Source organism: Olea europaea, chromosome 22 (assembly GCF_002742605.1).
Source record: "Olea europaea var. sylvestris chromosome 22, O_europaea_v1, whole genome shotgun sequence".
Taxonomy (NCBI): Eukaryota; Viridiplantae; Streptophyta; class Magnoliopsida; order Lamiales; family Oleaceae; genus Olea; species Olea europaea.
Window position 1 is genome coordinate 2,406,883 of NC_036258.1, and position 20,347 is coordinate 2,427,229.

General features: G+C 35.6%; 2 protein-coding genes across 4 annotated transcripts in view; one reads left to right on the top strand and one right to left on the bottom strand.

Annotated features, from left to right (window-relative positions):
• Positions 1 to 2,326, bottom strand: part of LOC111371336 (bromodomain and WD repeat-containing protein 1-like) — a 3,400-nt gene extending 1,074 nt beyond the window's left edge. Inside the window, exons 1-2 of one of the 3 annotated variants that reach the window (XM_022993258.1) lie at positions 2,011 to 2,324; positions 584 to 933 (exon numbers count right to left, since the gene is read on the bottom strand). In XM_022993258.1, coding sequence (XP_022849026.1) covers positions 584 to 930 — 347 coding nt within the window. In that variant the 5' untranslated portion in view covers positions 931 to 933; positions 2,011 to 2,324. Of the gene's footprint in view, positions 1 to 583; positions 950 to 2,010 lie in introns of all 3 variants that reach the window. The other 2 variants (XM_022993256.1, XM_022993259.1) reach the window with 2 other exon arrangements.
• Positions 2,327 to 5,773: 3,447 nt separating this feature from the next.
• On the top strand, positions 5,774 to 17,753 carry LOC111371337. Its single transcript, XM_022993260.1, has 3 exons — positions 5,774 to 6,092; positions 16,495 to 16,610; positions 17,104 to 17,753. The coding sequence occupies exons 1-3, from the start codon at positions 5,988 to 5,990 to the stop codon at positions 17,411 to 17,413; spliced, it is 531 nt and encodes a 176-aa protein (XP_022849028.1). The 5' UTR covers positions 5,774 to 5,987; the 3' UTR covers positions 17,414 to 17,753.
• Positions 17,754 to 20,347: the final 2,594 nt, after the last annotated feature.

The following is a 20,347-nucleotide window of genomic DNA, read 5'->3' on the forward strand; positions in this document are numbered from 1 at the left end:
AAAGCTCCACCAACACTAGTTGAAGTCCTCTATGAAACCTTAGGGTGTGTTTGATTACATTTATTTTTCATGGAAAATATCAGTTTTCCATCTAAATTCCTATTTGGAGTGTTTGATTGCTATTTTTTTCATGGAAAACATTTTCCAACTTTTGAAAATATGTTTAATTTTCCTTGTTTTTAAGGAAAATATTTTCCTTGGATAGAGGTGGTTTTTATTTTCCATAAAAGATGGAAAATATTTTCTTTTCTAGGTTATATTTTCCATGTCAATCAAACACACTCTTAATTCTTTTATGCAGTCAACTAAAAAAATAAAAAAAGGGGGGAAACTATTGTTTCTCATAATTTAGCAATCATGATCAAACAGTGGTAATGCAATAATACTAAGAGGGCAGGAGAGGAGTAAATGCATTTGACCACCAGCAGGACTTGTAGAAACACCTGGCTACCGAATTGGACTATGTATCGCTTAATTTCCAAATAGAACTCTCAGTAAACCAAAATCAAAAGATAGAAAGCAAACCTCAAAGGGAAAACAGCTATAAAGGTTATCTACCCAGGTGACAAGTAGCAGAGTTTACCTTTCCACCAGCTTATTATAACTTAATGGAAAAGACATGCCATTATCATTTTCATCTCCACTCTGCATTCCACTCCGTGAATACCATGCGTGATATCTTCTAGGTAGAAGCTGATGCTCCAGAAGTTCATTCCAAAACTGCCCATACGTCCGGTGACATGGTCCAGCTGACAGGAAATGCATAATCAAAAAATAAACCTCTCTGATGTCAATGTCCACATCAGCTTCTGTTGTTCTTCTTTGCTGGACTGTAGACTGGCCTTTTCCATTTTCCTTACTGGAGAATCGCAATGTTTTGATATTGACAGAAGGAGCATCGCCAGAAGGAACGTATTTCTGGAGAGCCATATCCTGAAGAATCTCGAGGCTGTTACAAAGTAATTATATCAAAACCTTCATTTCTCATCCCACAAGAAGTGAAAACCAAATTTTATACGTCAAAACTCAAAATCCAGGAAACTTTAGGATTTGGTTTAGACTCAAAACAGAATTAAGAATAAAGAAGGCCGCTTTGTCGATATTGCTGAGGGCCTGAGATTATCTGTCAACATTAACAAAGACAAACACCTTTTATTAATTTCCATTTCATTACAAGTAACATGGGTCCATGTCCCATGATCGTAGTCAATGCCAATGCCATCTCAGCCATTAAATCTAAATTTTGCTATTTAATGTTGATACACACCACATAGACCATGTTTCACTAAAAATAACATTTTTATATCAGCTGTCCAAGTCCTTGAAATCCATGAAGATGGAACATTCTAGAAAAATTGATTACTCACCACTAAAAGATTTTTTTTTTCCTTTTTTCATTTCATTGTCTCAATAAAATACTTTTACCTCGTTCAATTCACAGCATTTATACACAAAGCAAAACACTGTCATATAAATGGCTTATTAACCACATTCATTAATGTACATTTAAAAACTTATTCGCTATAATAATAGAGGAAATGTGAAATGATACAATCACTTGATGCATAAAAACCAACATGTGCATATCCATGCGTATGTATATCATAAACCTGCTTTGTAAAACTAAAAAAAAACCAGGTTAGTAATTAAAATTATTTCCAGATTTGCTCACAAAATCAAAATCAAAAGTAAACAAAAAAGCAAGCAAATCAAACCCGATAAGGCCTAAAATTAAAGATCGAACCTCTGAATGCTTAGAATTGTTATCACAACCGGATACTCAAAACTTTGACTCATTAGCATTCCAGTGTGGCATTTGAAAACAAAACCCCCAAATTTCCAAGTTATTTACACTTTATACTACCACAAAACAAACATATAAACAATTCAAAAAAAACAAATTAACACCATTCGAGATCTAATCCATCACATGCAAAAAGCCCTATAAAATTATTAACAAAACCAAATACGAAATTCCCTTTTCTCGTAATTGGAAAATTAAATATTTACCTGTAACAGAGTGTACCATTAACAACAAAACAAATTCGTTTAGGTAGAGACAAAAAACTGAACGAACGGCAAGAATGGAGATCGAAATTAAGAGAACTTTTTAAAGGATAAACAAGAATTAATAAAATTCAATTTCACAAAAAGGGGATATTACATTAGGGCTAATAATGAATTGAATTTACTGGTTTTGATTTAGATATATGGGAGGGAGCTCTGTCGAAAGTTTGTATTGAAACACTGTATTTGAGTTTTTCGTGTAGATAGTTTGAGAGAGAGAGAGAGAGGAAGAAGAGAGAGACGTTTTAGAGAGAGAGCGTCATATATATAACTTTAAGCCCACTCTAGGACCCTTAGACGCCTTGAGGTGAAAATATAAAATTAATTGTTTCAATGGTCATGTATTTAATTAGTCATTGAATTTTAAAATGTCAAGTTTTGATCATTGAATTTTGAAAAATATCGAGTTTGATCACTGAATTTAGATTCATATCTTTGATTGCTCAATAAACTTTAAAATATCGAGTTTTGACCACTGAACTTTGAAAAATATCGAGTTTTGGCCACTGAACTGAAGTTCATGTATTCAATTGCTTACTGAAATTTAAAATGTCAAGTTTTGGCCACTGAACTTTGAAATATGCCGTACGTTACTCATAAGCATAACTGTTGAATTTTAAAAAATATCGAGTTTATAGTGAATAATGTACAACATTTTTCAATGTTCAATGAATAATATATAATATTTTTCAAAATTTAGTGAGTAATGTACAATATTTTTCAAAGTTTAATGACCAAAACTCGATATTTTAAAGTTCGATAAGCAATCAAAGACATAGAACTAAGTTCAGTTGCCAAAACTCTACATTTTAAAGTTTAATGGCCAATCAAAGATATGAACCTAAATTCAATAACCAAAACTCAATATTTTAAAGTCCAGTGATCAATAAAAAACATAGACCTAAGTTCAGTGACCATTGGAACAATTAACTTGAAAATATATCATATATGTAAAGATTAACAAATTTGCATTTATGCCCTTGTGTTTCTTGTATTTTTTATGTTGGTGCTTCTATATTCTTAATACAAATCTTGGACCGATAAATTATATTGTGATATGGTTGTCAAGGCAATCATATGACCTATAGGATCAATAGGCCTAGAACTCGAAGCCTAGCAAAACCCAGGCTCTAGACAAGTAGATCACTTCAGGGCTCGGATCATACAGGACTAAATCTTGATTATTGCTCTAGGGCTTGATATTAAAAAAATAATAATAAATAAATTGGAAACTTGGGAAATTAATTTATTAGTGCATATTAAAAATCAAAATATAGCTAGCTTTAAGGGTCCTGCAATGCTAAACATAGCACGGCAAATTATAGTGATAGGGCGAAGTTCAACGAGACCATGCAAGTCCCCATGTAGCACGGCCATACCCTTTGTGTCCCTAGTATTCCAAACACAGGTTCCATGGTTTAACCCATCTATAGAGTCCTATTAATCAATCCACTCATATGAAAAAATGCTTTTTTCGATAATTTTGTAACAAGTGCATCACCTTAATCTGACAAATTGGTGTATTGTGCCTACTAACCAAATATGGATGGTCTACAACCAATTTGTCAAAGAATTCTACATTAATGCATAATTGCATGAGCAGGTTCGAATCATTTTAAGCTGTTATATTAAGCCATTTAAATCTATTTCACATACTATGTTTGGAGACATGAAAAAAATGGCTCAAGTAAGCTCTCAAGAATACAATGTCGACGGTTATAAGTTTTCAAGATGGTTATCTTAGCTTTTCTCATATTATGTGACTTTATAGCAATAATTTCTTTATTTTTTTTTAAAAAAAATAGAAATTTGATTTTGACAATATCAAGGCACTTGGTTCCCATAAAGGACATTCTTCTTGAACAAGTGTGGTCGTTGACAAAATGGCAAAGTACATTGGAGATGGCAAATGATGTTGTTTAAAAACGTGAAGCTATTATATTTCAAATTTCACGCATCAAAAATCAATTCATGATTTAATCTTTGGAATAAAACAACGCCTATCACTTACGCTGTTATACAATCGAGAAGGAAGAGAACATGGACAATTCCTTATTCAACTCAGGTTCCTTCTTCCCAACTTGTAGTTGAAGAGAATTCTCAATTTAGTTTTATGTCAGCAATCATGTGTTTAGTTTAAATTAATCAACGATATAAATAACTACTAAAAATTAGTATTGGAAGTTTAAATGAGAATATTGATACATTTGGTAGTCATCTCAAATTATTGAAATATATTAATTTCTTAACATGGACCCACCCTAAAGGGAAAGTTCTAAAAATAGTTACCTCAGGTCCTCAGCTATTTGTTAATTGCTTCCAAAAATTTGGGTGAAAAAAAAAAAAAAAAAAAAAAAAAAAAAAACTTTTCAAAACTAGCCCTTAGGGTCTGTTTGATTGTAAAGATGAAATTTGGGTGGAAAGAAAATGAATTTTAGAGAATTGAATTGCCTAGAAATTATTTTACTGGAAATTGTCAATTGATAGTGCTTGATTGGTATAATTTTCTAGTGGAAAATGTTGAAATAAAAGTGTCTTTTGATGTTTATTTGGCTTTGTTTTTTATGAAAATTGTCAATTTAAGAAATATTCACTTTCAACATTGTTTCTAGAATTTGTTTCCATTGCCAACAAAAAAAATCCAAAAATTATCTATATTTTGGTGTTCGTTTGGTTTTGTTTTACATGAAAATTGTCAATTTAAAGGATATCCACTTTTACAATTGTTCCTAGAATTTGTTTACATTGCCAACAATTAAAAAAAAAAACAACAAAAAAAATGTGGAATTCCAAAAACCACCTACCCCATGGGAAACTAAAAGGTGAAATTTCATGCTTTACCGACTTGTACTTAGAAAATCATGGAAAATCAATTCTCCGGAAAATTTTGTTAATCAAACAAGCCAAAAGTGAAAGTTGGAATTCGAATTCCACATTTTATGAAAAATATAGTGTAATCAAACAGGACCTTAATGTTCAGCAACTTCTGAGAAAAGGAAAAAGATAAAAAAAGAAAAATAATTAATTCAAAAACTTACATTTCCATTTTTACAAGTAAATTTACATAAATGTAAACTATTTGAACTTAGCCTCACATGCTCCAAGTCGAAAAGTTCTCGAGAGTAAAATAACATAGTGAAGACAATCATCAAAATTGGGGCGATGGGGGTGGCGGGAGGCATCTTAAGGTTAAATGAAAAATATTAGATAGTATTGTGATGAAACATAAGATATAATTTCACAATAAAAAAATCTTAATTCTCAAAACCTATATAAAGAGGAAATATAGCAATTTCCTCAACTTACAAAACCAATATATTGATTTGATCCTGATCGAAACCAAAATTCATCGATAATGGCCAACCAATAATATGAAAAAAGGTCTGAAATTTATGACTCAACTTAATTTTATTTTAACTTGATCATTCTGTATTGCTTTCAAAGTCATCCCGACACATTAGGTAGGGTCAACAAAGAGATCTAGAGCAGAAATTCGATTGGCTCAAAGAGATAGCAACTTTTCTAATCTCGTCTATTATTTATGAAAAAAAATGAATTAAGGAGTCAAATAAAATGGAATTAAATTAAAGTAGTGACTATCTTAAAACTAATTTGTAAAGTAGGTGACCCCGGGTGAAAATTTATCCCCAAGAGACGGCTCGTCTACCGTTCTTCTATTCAGGATTCTCGATTTTCCCGACTGCTTAAGTTATCCGCGCTTATAGTTCACACTGTACGAAACTAGACGAGATAAACTGGAGAGAAGACGCTTCTCGCTTCATGCTTCACCGACTCCGTTTTCATTCAATCAAATTTCGCTTCCAAGAGTTCAATTTCAATTCAACAAAACAATTTTGGACGCTTTTTCAATTTTGATGTCTTACCTAATTATATAGAAAAAGGAAAATAATTTGATTCAGATGGAATCGTCCGTGATAACCCCAGAGGATGTTCTGGAATCGCTGATGAACGACGGAACAATCGACGCCATCAGATTGAAAATCATCACTCAGTTAAAAGCCAATGTTAGTTCATATATACACATATATATTAGATCGATTTCGTTATTATTACTTTTTTTTTTTGTATATCAAGTCGTTTGACAATTGAACAGCTCATTTTAGCTGGAATATCATCTTGAAACATTAAGTCGCTCGATTAATATTCACTCAGATGTTGAATTTCACCCTGACACTCGCACGGAAATAAAATTGTGGTAATTGTCATTTTCTTGCACATAATGGATTTAGTTAATTAGGATTAGAAGAGAATCAGTGTTGGTTTTGTTAAAAAGAGAATGTTTTATATTTGCTATACGAGAATGAGAATTTGATGGTGAATAGTGCTGTAATTGGAACGGGGACCTATTCAGGATTTTCCAATAGCGAGGTGAGAAATGTTCTTTTAAGCGAACTTCAATTATTAGAGAAATTTTACTGTGACCCATCAACAAGGCCAATTGTGTCATGTTGCTTATCATTGTTTTTTGAAAATTTCGGCCTTCTCATTATGGACTAAATCGGCATACCTGCGGATGCGGCATATATAAGAGCTGTTTTTTGTTCGAAATATGCACCATCTAAGCTTCTTTCTCTGGACATTAAAGTGATATTTTTGGGGCTGGGCACCCTAGCCCCTATGTACTCTCCAGACCTGTAAGGGTCTTTTTTGTAGTCATTGTTGATTATTGCAATTTGTTAGATGTTGCTTATCATTGTTTTTTGAAAATTTCGGCCTTCTCATTACGGACTAAATCGGCATACCTGCGGATGCTGCATATATAAGAGCTGTTTTTTGTTCGAAATATGCACCATCTAAGCTTCTTTCTCTGGAAATTAAAACGATATTTTTGGGGCTGGGCACCCTATCCCCTATGTACTCTCCAGACCTGTAAGGGTCTTTTTTGTAGTCATTGTTGATTATTGCAATTTGTTAGATGTTATTAAACTGTTAGCCATTCTTGAAAGCGAGTCAGCAAATTTCTTTGGCAGCATGTCTCATCGATTATAGCACTTTCTTAGACATTATTAGAGTGTTCAACTGTGCTTAGAAGCGGGTTAGCTGCTTTACTTTGCAGCATGTCATGTACACGCGATTAAGAATGCCAGCTAAAAGAGCAGCATTCAAGCACGGCCAAACATGCTGCAGGTTCTCTTCTTTAAGCATAGAACTTCCTCAGGATATTGCCTTCCTTTCTGGGCTAATTATCAAGCATATGAATACCTTTGTCAATGCTAATTATATAACCACTTCCTATATGCAAATGCTATAAGCAATTTGTTAGAAACGTTTTTCTATAATATATCTACGTGGGCATGTGGCCCAGAGTGTTATAAATGCATAGGAAAATTCAGGTTCATACTGTGTGTCAACTTTTTACCGGTACAAACACTGTGTTGTATGGAATCCATTTCAAGACAGAAACCAGTGCTCTTTTTGATGCATCATGGTATTTTTATCGACAATGTCGAAATTAATTGAAAGAACAAAATTTATGGAATGAATGATAGGTTTGCCTTATTGAGATTCATGACTTCATGTTTAATTTTCTTGAAAAACCTTTATGGTTGATCCATATAAATGATAGCTTGGATATGTTCACCTAATGCCGGATGTATAGGAAGAATTATAGAAGGGGAAATGGGAGAGAAGAAGTAAAAGGAGCGGGAAACGATGGCAGAAGAGGGGGAGAAAAAGAGAGAAATTGGGGAAGAAATTCAGATTATTTCATAATCAAAAGTTGTTCTATTACAACGCAAAAGAACCATTTATGTAGGGTTTGATATATTCTACCTTAATAAAGAAAATATTTAATAAAAGCAACTAAATTAAACCTAATTATATTTCCTAAAATACGAATTAAAATTGGAAGCTAAACATAATAATATTTCTTTCTGATATTGCATCATCACCATTACCAAAGCACGTCAAGAAAACACATTATATTTGTAAAATTTATATTTTTCGTCGGTGTCTCAAATTCAGTCCATTGAGAAAAGAAAATCCGAGTCACTGCTTATATGTAGGAATATACAAACACCAATTAACTCAATTAACCTAGTAAAAGTAATCTCCACGAAGAAAAAGCAGCCTATAATTTGTAATTCGCCTTACTAAAACAAATATCAATTGGATTTTCTATTGAACAAAAATGATTTTGTCAACAAGAGTGAGAAGAACTTATAATCGGTAGCTATGGAGTAAGTAATTTTCTGTCTCAGGCTGTTTATTTTGGAACGTACTGCACTTTTTAGGTGGAATTTGTCTTCGAAGATGCCACTACTGGGGATGTGAGACTGATGGCTGGTATTGGAGGCAACCCATTTAACATTGTGCAATTAGTGAGGGGAAGATTTATTAGAGCATGAGCAGTCTCATGGAGTGATTATGATTTCATCGAAGGCGTCATTAGATAAATCAACATAATTAAAGATGCGCATGTTGAAGGAGTTACAAGTATGAGATCTAACCATAGCAGTAGCGAAGAGTTTCCAATTACTACAAGCTTGCACCAAAATCTAGCCCTTGTCCTTTTGCTTTAGTCTTGGATGAGCTTATGAGACATATCCAAGACGAGGTTCCTTTGGTATAAGTTATTCCAGAATCTCGTATATTTAGTTGATCAGACTAGGCAGAGAGTTGAAAAAATTAAACAATCTTGTGAGTTGTTGTGCTCGATTAGTCGCTCAAGGGCTTTGAACTTTACCTGGACCTGATGAGAAAATTGGAATAACTTCTTATGGGTTCGTTGAGAGTGATTCTGATGAGGACATCCAGTCGTTTTTATTTATTTCTAATTTTTATTTATTTCTAGTTGGACCTTATTTCATTTTTGTGGACTTTATTGTTTTGGATTCTTATTAGGCTTATATTGGCCCAAGCCCAATCTAGTTAGAGTTTAGGTTTTTAATACCTAAACTAATTTGCATTGTGATTTATTTTCAGTTGATGAATGAATAAAATTTTTGTTGGCTTGTGGCGAATTCTCTCTTTTTACTTTCTTCTATTTCTTCTAGTAATTCTTCTACCGTTCTTCCTCAACCTATTTTCTTTCTCCACTAATTATGTCATTCTATCCTGCATCAAATTTGGTATCAGAGCCGAAATTTGGGTAATTTCTCATTTACAATCCAAAATTTTCTTCCTATCCTCTTCCAAAAAACTTGTGGAACAGCACAAACAAAAAATATTGTTGTGAGGCTGCAGTTTTCTTGTCCAATTTTCTTTCTAGTTGATTAGGAAAAAAATTCGTTATTGTTTACACCCGGAATTCCAATTTTTTTTTAGATTTTGCAGTAGTTTAACCCAAAAAAAAAATAAAAAATTGCTACTGTTCACTGGTACTGTTCACACTTGGAATTTCATTTTTTTTTTTATTTTTTCTTCAGTTTCCCCAATAAAAAAAAAAAAATTCAGTTTTAGAGTTTTAGACGTTTGCTGCTGCTAAGTATGTTATTTCATAAATTTCATCCCAAACAATCAGACCCTACTTACATTTAGCCTACATAAAAGATCAGCCCACCTTACGTTAACCCAACCCTATAATAATCCATATACCCACATATAATTATTACTCGTGAGCCCATTCCTTTTATCAAGACATTTGGGCCATAAACTAGTGGCCCAAATTACTCTCAATCCCAGTTGAAACTCACTCTCAGTTAATCTAATTCAAACCCACAACCCATTTCTTCTCAGTCACCACGGCCACCATAAGCTACAGTGACTAGACAAATCGTTTCACCTACACACAACCCAGACGCAGTACACCCCTTTACTTCCACACTCAGTATAGAAGTCACAGTCGTCTCCACTGCCACCTGCCGCCGCCAACACCACAACAGAGGAACAATTTCTACATACACCACCAACAGAACTAGAATAGCAGTCACTCATATTCACAAGAAACCACCTGAAGCGAAGTCCATATACCCACATATAATTATTACTCGTGAGCCCATTCCTTTTATCAAGACATTTGGGCCATAAACTAGTGGCCCAAATTACTCTCAATCCCAGTTGAAACTCACTCTCAGTTAATCTAATTCAAACCCACAACCCATTTCTTCTCAGTCACCACGGCCACCATAAGCTACAGTGACTAGACAAATCGTTTCACCTACACACAACCCAGACGCAGTACACCCCTTTACTTCCACACTCAGTATAGAAGTCACAGTCGTCTCCACTGCCACTTGCCGCCGCCAACACCACAACAGAGGGACAATTTCTACATACACCACCAACAGAACTAGAATAGCAGTCACTCATATTCACAAGAAACCACCTGAAGCGAAAGTAATTTTAATGTCGCCGATTTCGCCTCTTTTGCAATCAGTTTCGCTACAGCACCCGCTGTTCTAACTAATTGTCCACGCTTTCTAAGTGTGATTTCTATATTATGTATGGCCGTGCCTAAGGGCACTCCACGTGTCAGCAGTTCAAGCAACTAAACGATAGGGAGTCCTTGACCTTTATTTATTGTTGGTTTACACTACTTCATTTTAAGATCGCATAATACATTACTTGTGTTGCTGTTATTTGATAATTGTAACCTTAAAAATCTACTTGATCAGAATTTGTGTGTTCACATCCATTGTTCCCCGATTACCCCCACGTGATTAGACCTTTCGAATAGTCATTTGTATTCTTGTTTTCTATTTTATTTGTATCAGTATTATTAGCTTGCCACGTTCGGCCCTACGTAATCTCTGCTTTTTTTTTTCAGTAACTTAAAAAAATAATAAATAAAATAAAAATAAAATAAAATAAATTGCTATTTTACTGTGGGTACTTGTTGTTTATTGATCTCAGTAGTGTATTTCACTTAGCTGGTGTTACTTTGTATGCATTTGCGTAGTGGTCGCGTTATTACCTCTAGTTCTAGTACCCTTGTCATGGATCCGTCCCAAATTGAGGCCCTCACCTGACAGTTAACACAATTACAAAATCAATTAACGGCTATCCAAACTGAGGTAGTTGCTACTCGTGAGGAGAATAGATCCCTAGCCGCTAGGTTGAACACTCTTGATCCAACCCCATATTCGACTGAAGCTGAAAATTCTGAAGCTTTCATTAATAGACCTCAACGTCGTTCACAAGGTGGTCGACACCTCGCCAGATATGACCGTAGGGAAGGAAATCAGGTTCATGGATGAGAGCGAGAATATCACTGTCATGGTACACAATCTCCCTCTCGCCATGAGGAGCGCCTCTTTCGAAACATTAAGTTAGATGCACCTTCATTTGATATTTGTTTAGATCCTAGTGTATTCAATCAATGGGTTAGAGATATAGATTGCTTCTTTGCCTGGTATGGGGTTCCGGAAGATCGGAGGGTACAATTTACCAGTTTAAAATTAACTGGCACTGCTAAACTCTTTTGGGAAGTGTTGAGGACCTCCTGGAGAGGCGTCATGCTCCCCCTGTTGGGAGTTGGGATGAAATGAAGCGTCGCCTTCAAGAAAAATATTTACCTCAATCTTACAGGGGTAACTTTTTAGATCAATGGAACGCATTTACGTAAGGCTGTTGCCGAATACGTCGTGCAATTTGATGAGTTTCGAATGAGATGTCTGGTCGTTGAGGATGAGGTCATGACTTTGAGTAGGTTTAGGCAAGGCCTAAGAGATGATTTTAGGCGTGAGCTTGTCCTTAGAGGCGTCACCACTCTTGACCACGCCTACTCTTTCGTTCGGGATTACGAGTTAGTGACTAGGACACCGTATAGAACTCGTAGTGACACTCGCGCTGCAACCTCTTCTGCATCCACTCCATCCCCTAAGTCTATTCTAGGGCCTCCTCCTTCTAATGCTACCCTGCATTGGATAGTAAAGGTAAAAGCTCTGAGGTTTCAAGGGTGTCCTCCCGTTTGCAATGCTTCAACTGTAAGGATTTTAGTCACATTTCTTCTAATTGTCCTAGCCGAGCCCTAGTTATGGAAGAGCATGGAGGTATAGTTGACGAGTCATTAGAGGACCAAGTTTATGAACCTAAGTTAGAAGAGTTTGATGACTTGGAGGATAGTGAAGATACCTTCTTAGGTTGTATTCAGGCTAGTCCCCTTATCCCACATACGCTTAGAGTCGGTGTCGTCCGTTGCACTCTTACCCAGCCTAGGGATGCCGATGATTGGCGTCGTCATGCCATCTTCCACACTTACATCATGATCAATAACAAGGGCTGCAAAGTTATCGTGGATAGTGGCAACTGGATTAACGCGATTTCGATGGCTACTGTGTCCCATCTAGGGTCGAAGCCAGTTCTTCACCCTCAACCATACAGCGTCTCTTGGATTGATACCTCTTCTATAGCTGTCAAGGAGCTTTGTTTAGTCCCTCTCCAGTTCCTCGAGTATAAGAACCATATATGGTGTGACGTCATTTCAATGGATGTCAGGCACATCATTTTGGGACGACCTTGGTTATTTGACCTAGATGTAACCATCTATGGTCGATCCATTCCTGCTCCTTCGTGTTTAATGGAAAGAAGATTCACCTTAACCCACTGCCCCCAAAGCCTTTTGGCTCACAGGAAACGAAGAAGAGTGTGGAACGAAAGGGATTTCATATCATTAGTCCTATAGAGTTTGAGCGTATACTTGGTGGTGAATCAATTGTGTTCGTTTTGGTAGTCATTGAGGTTTCATCTAACTCCACACAATAAAAAGCCCTGCTGAAGTCCAGTCGTTCCTTCAAGAGTTTTGAAATATCTTTCCGGAGGACCTAACCGATCATCGATCTCCTCTACGAGACATTTAACATGTTATAGATTTCGTCCTAGGGGCATTCCTTTCAAATTTGCCTCATTATAGGATGAATCCTAACGAGCACGCTAAACTCCAAAGGCAAGTGGATGACTTCCTTCATAAAGGATTCATTCGTGAGAGTTTAAGCCCGTGTGCGGTCCCCGCCCTATTGACCCCTAAAAATGATGGTTCTTGGAGAATGTGTGTGGATAGTCGCATTATCAATAGGATCACGGTGAAGTATCGTTTTCCCATTTCTAGACTTGACGATATGCTAGATATGATGGTTGGTGCTACAATCTTTTCGAAGATTGATCTGAAGAGTGGATACCATTAAATTAGAATTCGCCCAGGTGATGAGTGGAAGACCGCTTTTAAAGCGAAAGATGGTCTTTATGAATGGCTAGTCATACCTTTTAGGCCAAGCAACACGCCGAATACCTTTATGCGGGTAATGACACAAACTCTTCAACCTTTCATGGGTAAGTTTTTTGTTGTCTACTTTGATGATATTCTTATCTATAGTAAGACTAAGGAGCAACACCGTGACCACCTTACACAAGTTTGCTCTACCCTACGTGCAACTAATCTGTATGCTAACGTCAAGAAGTGCTCTTTCTTCATCGATACGTTGTTTTCTTGGGGTTCATTGTCTCTTCGAGGTATTTGCAGACCCTGCCAAGGTTCAGGTGATTCTTGACTGGCCTGAATCTAAGACTATTCATGACGTCAGGAGCTTTCACGGCTTAGCTACATTTTACCGTCGCTTTATCAAGGGGTTTAGCACTATTATGGGGCCTATTACGGAGTGCATGAAGAAATGGGAGTTTTATTAGACACAAGAAGCTGTTAAGGCCTTTAAGTTGGTCAAGAAGCGAGTGATGGAGGCTCTTGTCATGCGTCTTCCCGACTTTTCTAAAGTCTTTGAGGTCGAATAGATGCCTCCGGGGTAGATATAAGCGGAGTCTTGAGTCAGGATCGTCACCCTGTTGCCTACTTCAGTGAGAAGTTAAATGAGGCCAAACAACGATACTCAACTTATGATAAGGAACCGTATGCAGTGGTCCAGGCTTTGCGCTATTGGCGCCACTATTTGTTGCCCCAGGAGTTTGTCTTTTATTCGGACCACGAGGTCCTCCGTTACCTCAACTCTCAGAAAAGATTAAGCTCTAGGCATGTTCGTTTGATTGAATATTTGTAGGCCTATTCATTTGTTTTAAAACACAAGAAGGGCGTGGAGAACCAAGCAGCTGATGCATTAAGTCATCGTGTCTCCCTTTTGTCGATCATGAGTGTCAAAGGTCATCGATTTTGAAAGGCTTAAGAAAGATTACGAGGCATGTCCCGATTTTAAAGATATCTTTCTTAATTTGTTAAAGGGACAATCAGACACCACAGATGGCTTCCGACTTAAGGAGAGTTATCTCTTTAGAGCCAATAAATTGTGCATCTCTCGAACTTCAGTGCGAGATTTCATAGTGTGGAAAATTCATGCAGGAGGTTTAGTCGGTCACTTTGGGCGTGATAAGACCATATAAGAAGTTGAATGCCAATTCTATTGGTCTAGTTTGAAAAAAGATGTGGCTAAGATTGTTAGTACATATAATACTTGTCAATTAGCCAAACAGAAGAGGCAAAACACAGGCCTATACACTCCTCTTCCCGTCCCCAATTGTCCTTGGCAAGATGTTAGTATGGATTTTGTATTAGGACTTCCACGCACCCCAAAGAAACATGATTCTATTTTTGTGGTTGTCGATCGTTTTTGAAAAATGACTCATTTTGTCCCCTATAGCAAGACTTCAGATGCGTCCAAGGTTGCTATGTTATTTTTTAATGAGATTGTCAAATTGTATGGGCTTCCTAAGACTATTGTATTCGATAGGGATGTTCGTTTCACTAGTTATTTTTGGAGGACTTTGTGGCAAAAGATGGGTACCAAATTGAAATTTTCTATGGCCTACCATCCTTAAGCTGACGGTCAAACTAAAATAGTTAATCGAAGTTTTGGTAACCTATTAAGTTGACTAGTCCAGGAAAATTTTCGAAATTGGGATTTGATCCTTCCTATAGCTCAAATTGCTTATAACAGTTCCATGAATCGTTCATTGGGTATGAGTCCATTTGAAGCTGTTCACGGGTATAAGCCTAGGAAGCCGTTGGATTTCATTCCTATGTCCCCACAGGCTAGAGTGTCAGTGTCAGCCGAGGCATTTGCACATCATCTTCGTGTTTTGCATACTGAGGTCAATAAACAATTTGAAGCCAGTAATGCAAAATATAAACTCTAAGCTGATTTACATGAACAACATGTTGAGTTTAACATTGGGAATTACGTAATGGTCCGCGTTAGGCCATAGGAGCGTCTACATGGACCCGTCTCCAAATTGCAAATCAGTAGTGCTGGTCCTTTTAAAATTTTAAAGCAAGTTGGTCCAAATGCATATGTTGTTGACATTCCACCCCACTTTGGTTACCAGTCTACTTTCAATGTTGAGGGCTTAGTTGTTTATGAAGGCAATTTCATTCCCTCAGATTATCCTCTGTTACCTCCTTTTGTGGACCTTGACCCTGATTTTTTGGCCCCTTCTAATCCACTACCACCTCTCACAGCACACAAAGATAACGTCGATACTATTTTAAATGAAAAAACCGTGTTAACTAATGATCGACAGGTCTGAGAGCTTCCTTATTCGTTGGGTTGGTCGACTAGATTCTGACTGTACATGGATCTTCAGAGAGATACTACAGCAATTGAATTCAGATTTATTGGAGTTTTATCGAAGTCAGCAGGATCTTTTTTGGCCCAGATCGCCTCCCGTCCACCTAAGGAGAGTTGGTGAGGATACTGGATTCAGACCTCCATTGACACATTTCCACAGACGTCGAAAGAAACTTGCCCAGCCACTCAGTTTATAATTGGGAGATTGACTGCAACCTCTATTGATATATCCACTCGACAGGGTCGAGTTTTCTCCTACCCCGAGAGAGTTGATGAGGACATCCAGTCGTTTTTATTTATTTCTAGTTGGATCTTATTTCATTTTTGCGGACTTTATTGTTTTGGATTCTTATTAGGTTTATATTGGTCCCAGTCCAATCTAGTTAGGATTTAGGTTTTTAATATTTAAACTACTTTGCATTGTAATTTATTTTCAGTTGATGAATGAATAAAATTTTTGGTGGCTTGTGGCGAATTCTCTCTTTCTACTTTCTTCTATTTCTTCTAATGATTCTTCCACCGTTCTTCCTATAATCTCTTCTTCCCCGACCTATTTTCTTTCTCCACTAATTGTGTCATTCTATCCTGCATCAGATTCTAATATAGTTCATATTATAAGTAGAAGGCTCTGTAATTGCTCTCCCTTATTTCAGAATGTAGGACAACAATAGTGTTCTTTGATCCAGACTTCTAGAAGAGCAGTTTAGAATCTAAAAGTTTTAGGATAATATCATTTAGTCCCACATCATTTTTTAATAATATCATTTAGTGCCACATATTGTTAAAAATGATGATTTCTTATCTGTTATTATATATATTTTTATTTATGAGCAAGCATAGCCCCTTTATCGTATGAATATAAAACCAATTGGACAGAGTTTACTCTTAGAGATGATATAGTAACTTGATTTATTCTAGTTGAAAGAAGAAGAAACTGAACAATTTCACTGTCATGCAGGAAGAGCTTAAAAATAACACAATAAAAATGGTGGAGCAGAGTAAGGTTCTTAATACTCCTGGTGCAGAAAAACAGACAAAGCGGGAGCTGTTTGATGCACTTCGGCAGGAGCTTGAGTAAGTGATTCTTGCTATATACTCATTGTTAAACATATTCTTTTATGTAACCATGTTTGTATAAAGGCTGCTTCCCTTAATCTTATTGAAGCATGAAGACGAAATGGGCTTGAACTTTTGTCAGTTTATGGGGATGTTATATTATTGATTTGATATAAGATTATGAGAGACTTTTATGACGAGTGGTATATAACATTGTCTATTGCAGCAGTCCATTTCTTACAGAACGACACGATCGTATGGTTCAGATCCTTATGTTTATTTCTTGTAACTCATAATTTGGTGACTTGAATATGACTTCAGTCATTTTATGCAAATTTAATGAACTTGAAGAAGTTAGTACATCTCTAGTCCTCTCGTGTCAGCAAGCTGAACTGAGAAACCTGAATTCTCTAATGAACTTTATATAAGTTGACAAAGCATGATAAACTTGATTTGTCCTCGTATCAACTCCTTGGAAATAAGATATAATATGGTGACATACTATTTGCAGAACTCCTGTGCTTGAAAAGGCTTCTAAATCAGTGTGGGAGTTAATATTGGATCAGCATGGTTTGGGGAAGGAGATCAGTGAAATTGTTGAGAAAGTCTTTTGTCAACTAAGTGGCCGTGAACCTCCATTGTTTCCTCCATCAAGCAGTGAAGCGCAGCCTGAAAAAGAGAGAGAGGATACACCAACCTCTTCGTCCAAAAAAAGAAATTTTAGTGAGATGAGCAAGGAATATGTAGATGAAGTCACACAAGTGTCAGCTGACGAACCAGTTGCACCACAGAATATTAATACGCTTCCATCACCCAATTAAAATGACTGTACCATACTCTATTGATGAGCTTTTGGTAATTTGTACTGGAAGAAGAAGCACATTGATGTGAATCTTTCTGGAAAGGTATCTCGCATGTTATTGGTAATTTTCTCCTTTTTCATGCTGGTTGTATACATGCTAGACAGGATGCTTTTGCTGTCTTTAGTATTAGTTTTTCTGGTTTCTCGATATTTATGAATTGTTGCAGATGCCACTAACATTTTAGAACACAATTTGTCTGTAGAATTATGCAAATGTAATGTAGACCATTGAATTTCTAGTTAATAGAGAGTTGGAAAACGTTACAAATACAGAGTTTCATGTTTTGTGCTCTGTTTCACTCGTTGCTAATAGTATTGATTTTTTTTAATACACGACCTTTTTGGTTATGTGAAAAACTATTTTATTGTCAATACACGATGTTGCTCCTTCACTTAACTGACAATTTCCGGTGGGCCGGTTTATTTATTTTTACTTGGATTAGATGTTCGACTTTGTTTACTTTTGTTTCAATCAGCTTAGGCTACTTTTTTGATTCATCTATAAACAGGGGGGAAGTGTAATTTTTAATTTGTGGAGGCTTGGGCTTGTGTTCTTGGGTTAAGAATTACAAGGGAAATTTTAGTACAAAATTGGCGGCAGGAAATAAATATTGCGAGTACCTGTCGTTTTAATTGATTTATTATCTTAATTTCTATCTTAAATGTAAGAATTTAGCCATTGTTTGATAGCCTAACCACTTAAATTTTGGTTCAACTTCCCTTGTGCAAAAATATTAGTTAACATCTGAATTGAAAAAAAAAAAATTGTATTTAAAAGAAAAATAAAAAAATGGAAGAATTCAGTAAGCCAACACGATTTAAAGTTTCATTTTGAGTTATGCTACAATGACAAAAGACTTTGACAAAGTTGAATGATAAAGTTAAATCTACACCGATCATTTCAATAATGAAGTTTTAAATAATCTGAAATCAGTAGCTTAGATTATGCCAACACACTTTGTAAATTCACTTTTGTAACTCAACTTTGTTGAAATAGAATTATTGTTCATCTTTAAACCATTTTCTCGTCCCTCATCCTACTCATTTGGCTGTGGGAGAAGGCGACCTTGTTTAGATTTTCATTCTTCAAGTAGCTCGATTTTGAATAGTTTCATTCATGATGTTTCAAAACCCTGACGTAAAGAAGTTCCAAGTAATTTCAATTGTTTTGTCGAGATAAGTTCTTATTTAGAACAATAAAACATTGCCTCCGTTTGGCCCACATTCTCCTTCTCATTCTTTCTCTCTCTTTTATTTTCAACTATACAATCTTTTATAAAATAATATTGAATTTTGCCTCATGTACAGGCCTGTGTTCATAGGGCCGGCACAAGGCACTCACATGCCCTTGCATTGGGTTGGGGGATGTGTGATTATTTAAAAAAAAAAAATTAATAATAATAATAATAATTCTCCCACCCCCATGGATTGTGAGTATTATGTATGTCCTGTGAACATAGGGTCTGTACACCAAGCAGAACTCAATAATATTACACAAAAAAAAAAATCATTATTTTTCAACCACACATTGTTCAAAAAAACACTATTTCAACCATTAAAATTTCAAAAGAATGGGGGCCAAGCATTATCATTGTATAACAAAGCAACACAAATAAGCATATGATTAAATCAAACAAATTAAAAAGAAATTTAAAAGTCTTCAAGCTGGAGAAACTTCAACAACTTTCAAAATTGGCGTTCGGAAACAACCCATAACTTGGATTAAAAAACTTAGAGAACGCTTTTTGGCCAACGACTATTCCAAATCCAGATCTCTAATTACGTAAATGATATAATATATATAGAGAGAAAATTATAATAATAATTGGGCCACTTGTCTGTCTTCTTATCAACAAAAACAAGACTCTAAAACACATTTTCTATAAATTTACATGTTTGGTACGAATTAAAATTTTATTTTAATTTAAGTCAAAGTCAAACAAATCATATTTTTCATGGGTTTCAACATTTCAATCACATATTTCAAAATTTTCTATCACAATCTACTATAAAATCTAATTTTAATCACTTTCAAACACCCTCTTAGGTGATAATTCGGACAAATTGACTGAATCATTTCAGTCTTTATGTTCCTAATTCACGTAATAACTAGATATTGAACTAAAAATAAGTAATTAGCAGCAAAGATGATGCATCTCTACTTATTTTCCTTGCTCACGAACGAAAAATTAACACTTGGTTTTCTTGATTCATAGTCCTTAAGTAGGAGATTCGCATTAACTATTATCTCAGGGTTTGCGTAAAGTTTGTCTTCAACATAAAAAGATGGGTGTCCTTTTTGGCCTTTAAAAAGACCTGGTGTGCTATCAAATGAAACCATAAATTGCTATGGGAACTTAATCAGGCTACGAAAATATATTCAATGTCGTAAAACCTTATCCAAACTCAAAAAGTGCATAGTATACTGTGTGCTATCATTTATCCACATCTGTACTAAATGCTTTCTCTAGGAGGATTACTTTTAACTTTTGAAATTTCTTCACAGGAACCAGAAGATTTCTATATATACCCAAGAGGATCTCAAAATCCTTCACCCTCAAAACCCTCACAATTTCCTATTTTGATGCTTTTGCTCCATATTATCGTAATTTTTTAGTCTATGCTCTACTCATTCAATGTCAATGCACATATCAATCCTGATAAGATAATGAGTATAATCTCGCTTCTAAGCAGAATTAGACTCATTCAATCATTCTCCGTTGTTTTTCTCTATTGGTTTTATGTTTTTTCCTGAATCTGCTTTCTTTCTATCCAACTCTTAAATTTTTCGGTAAAAAGTAGTTTTTATTTCTCCTCATTTTCACTGTTTTCCCTTGAGGTTTTCAGCAATCAACTAAAAAATTCTCAACACGTGGTAAACACCAACATATTC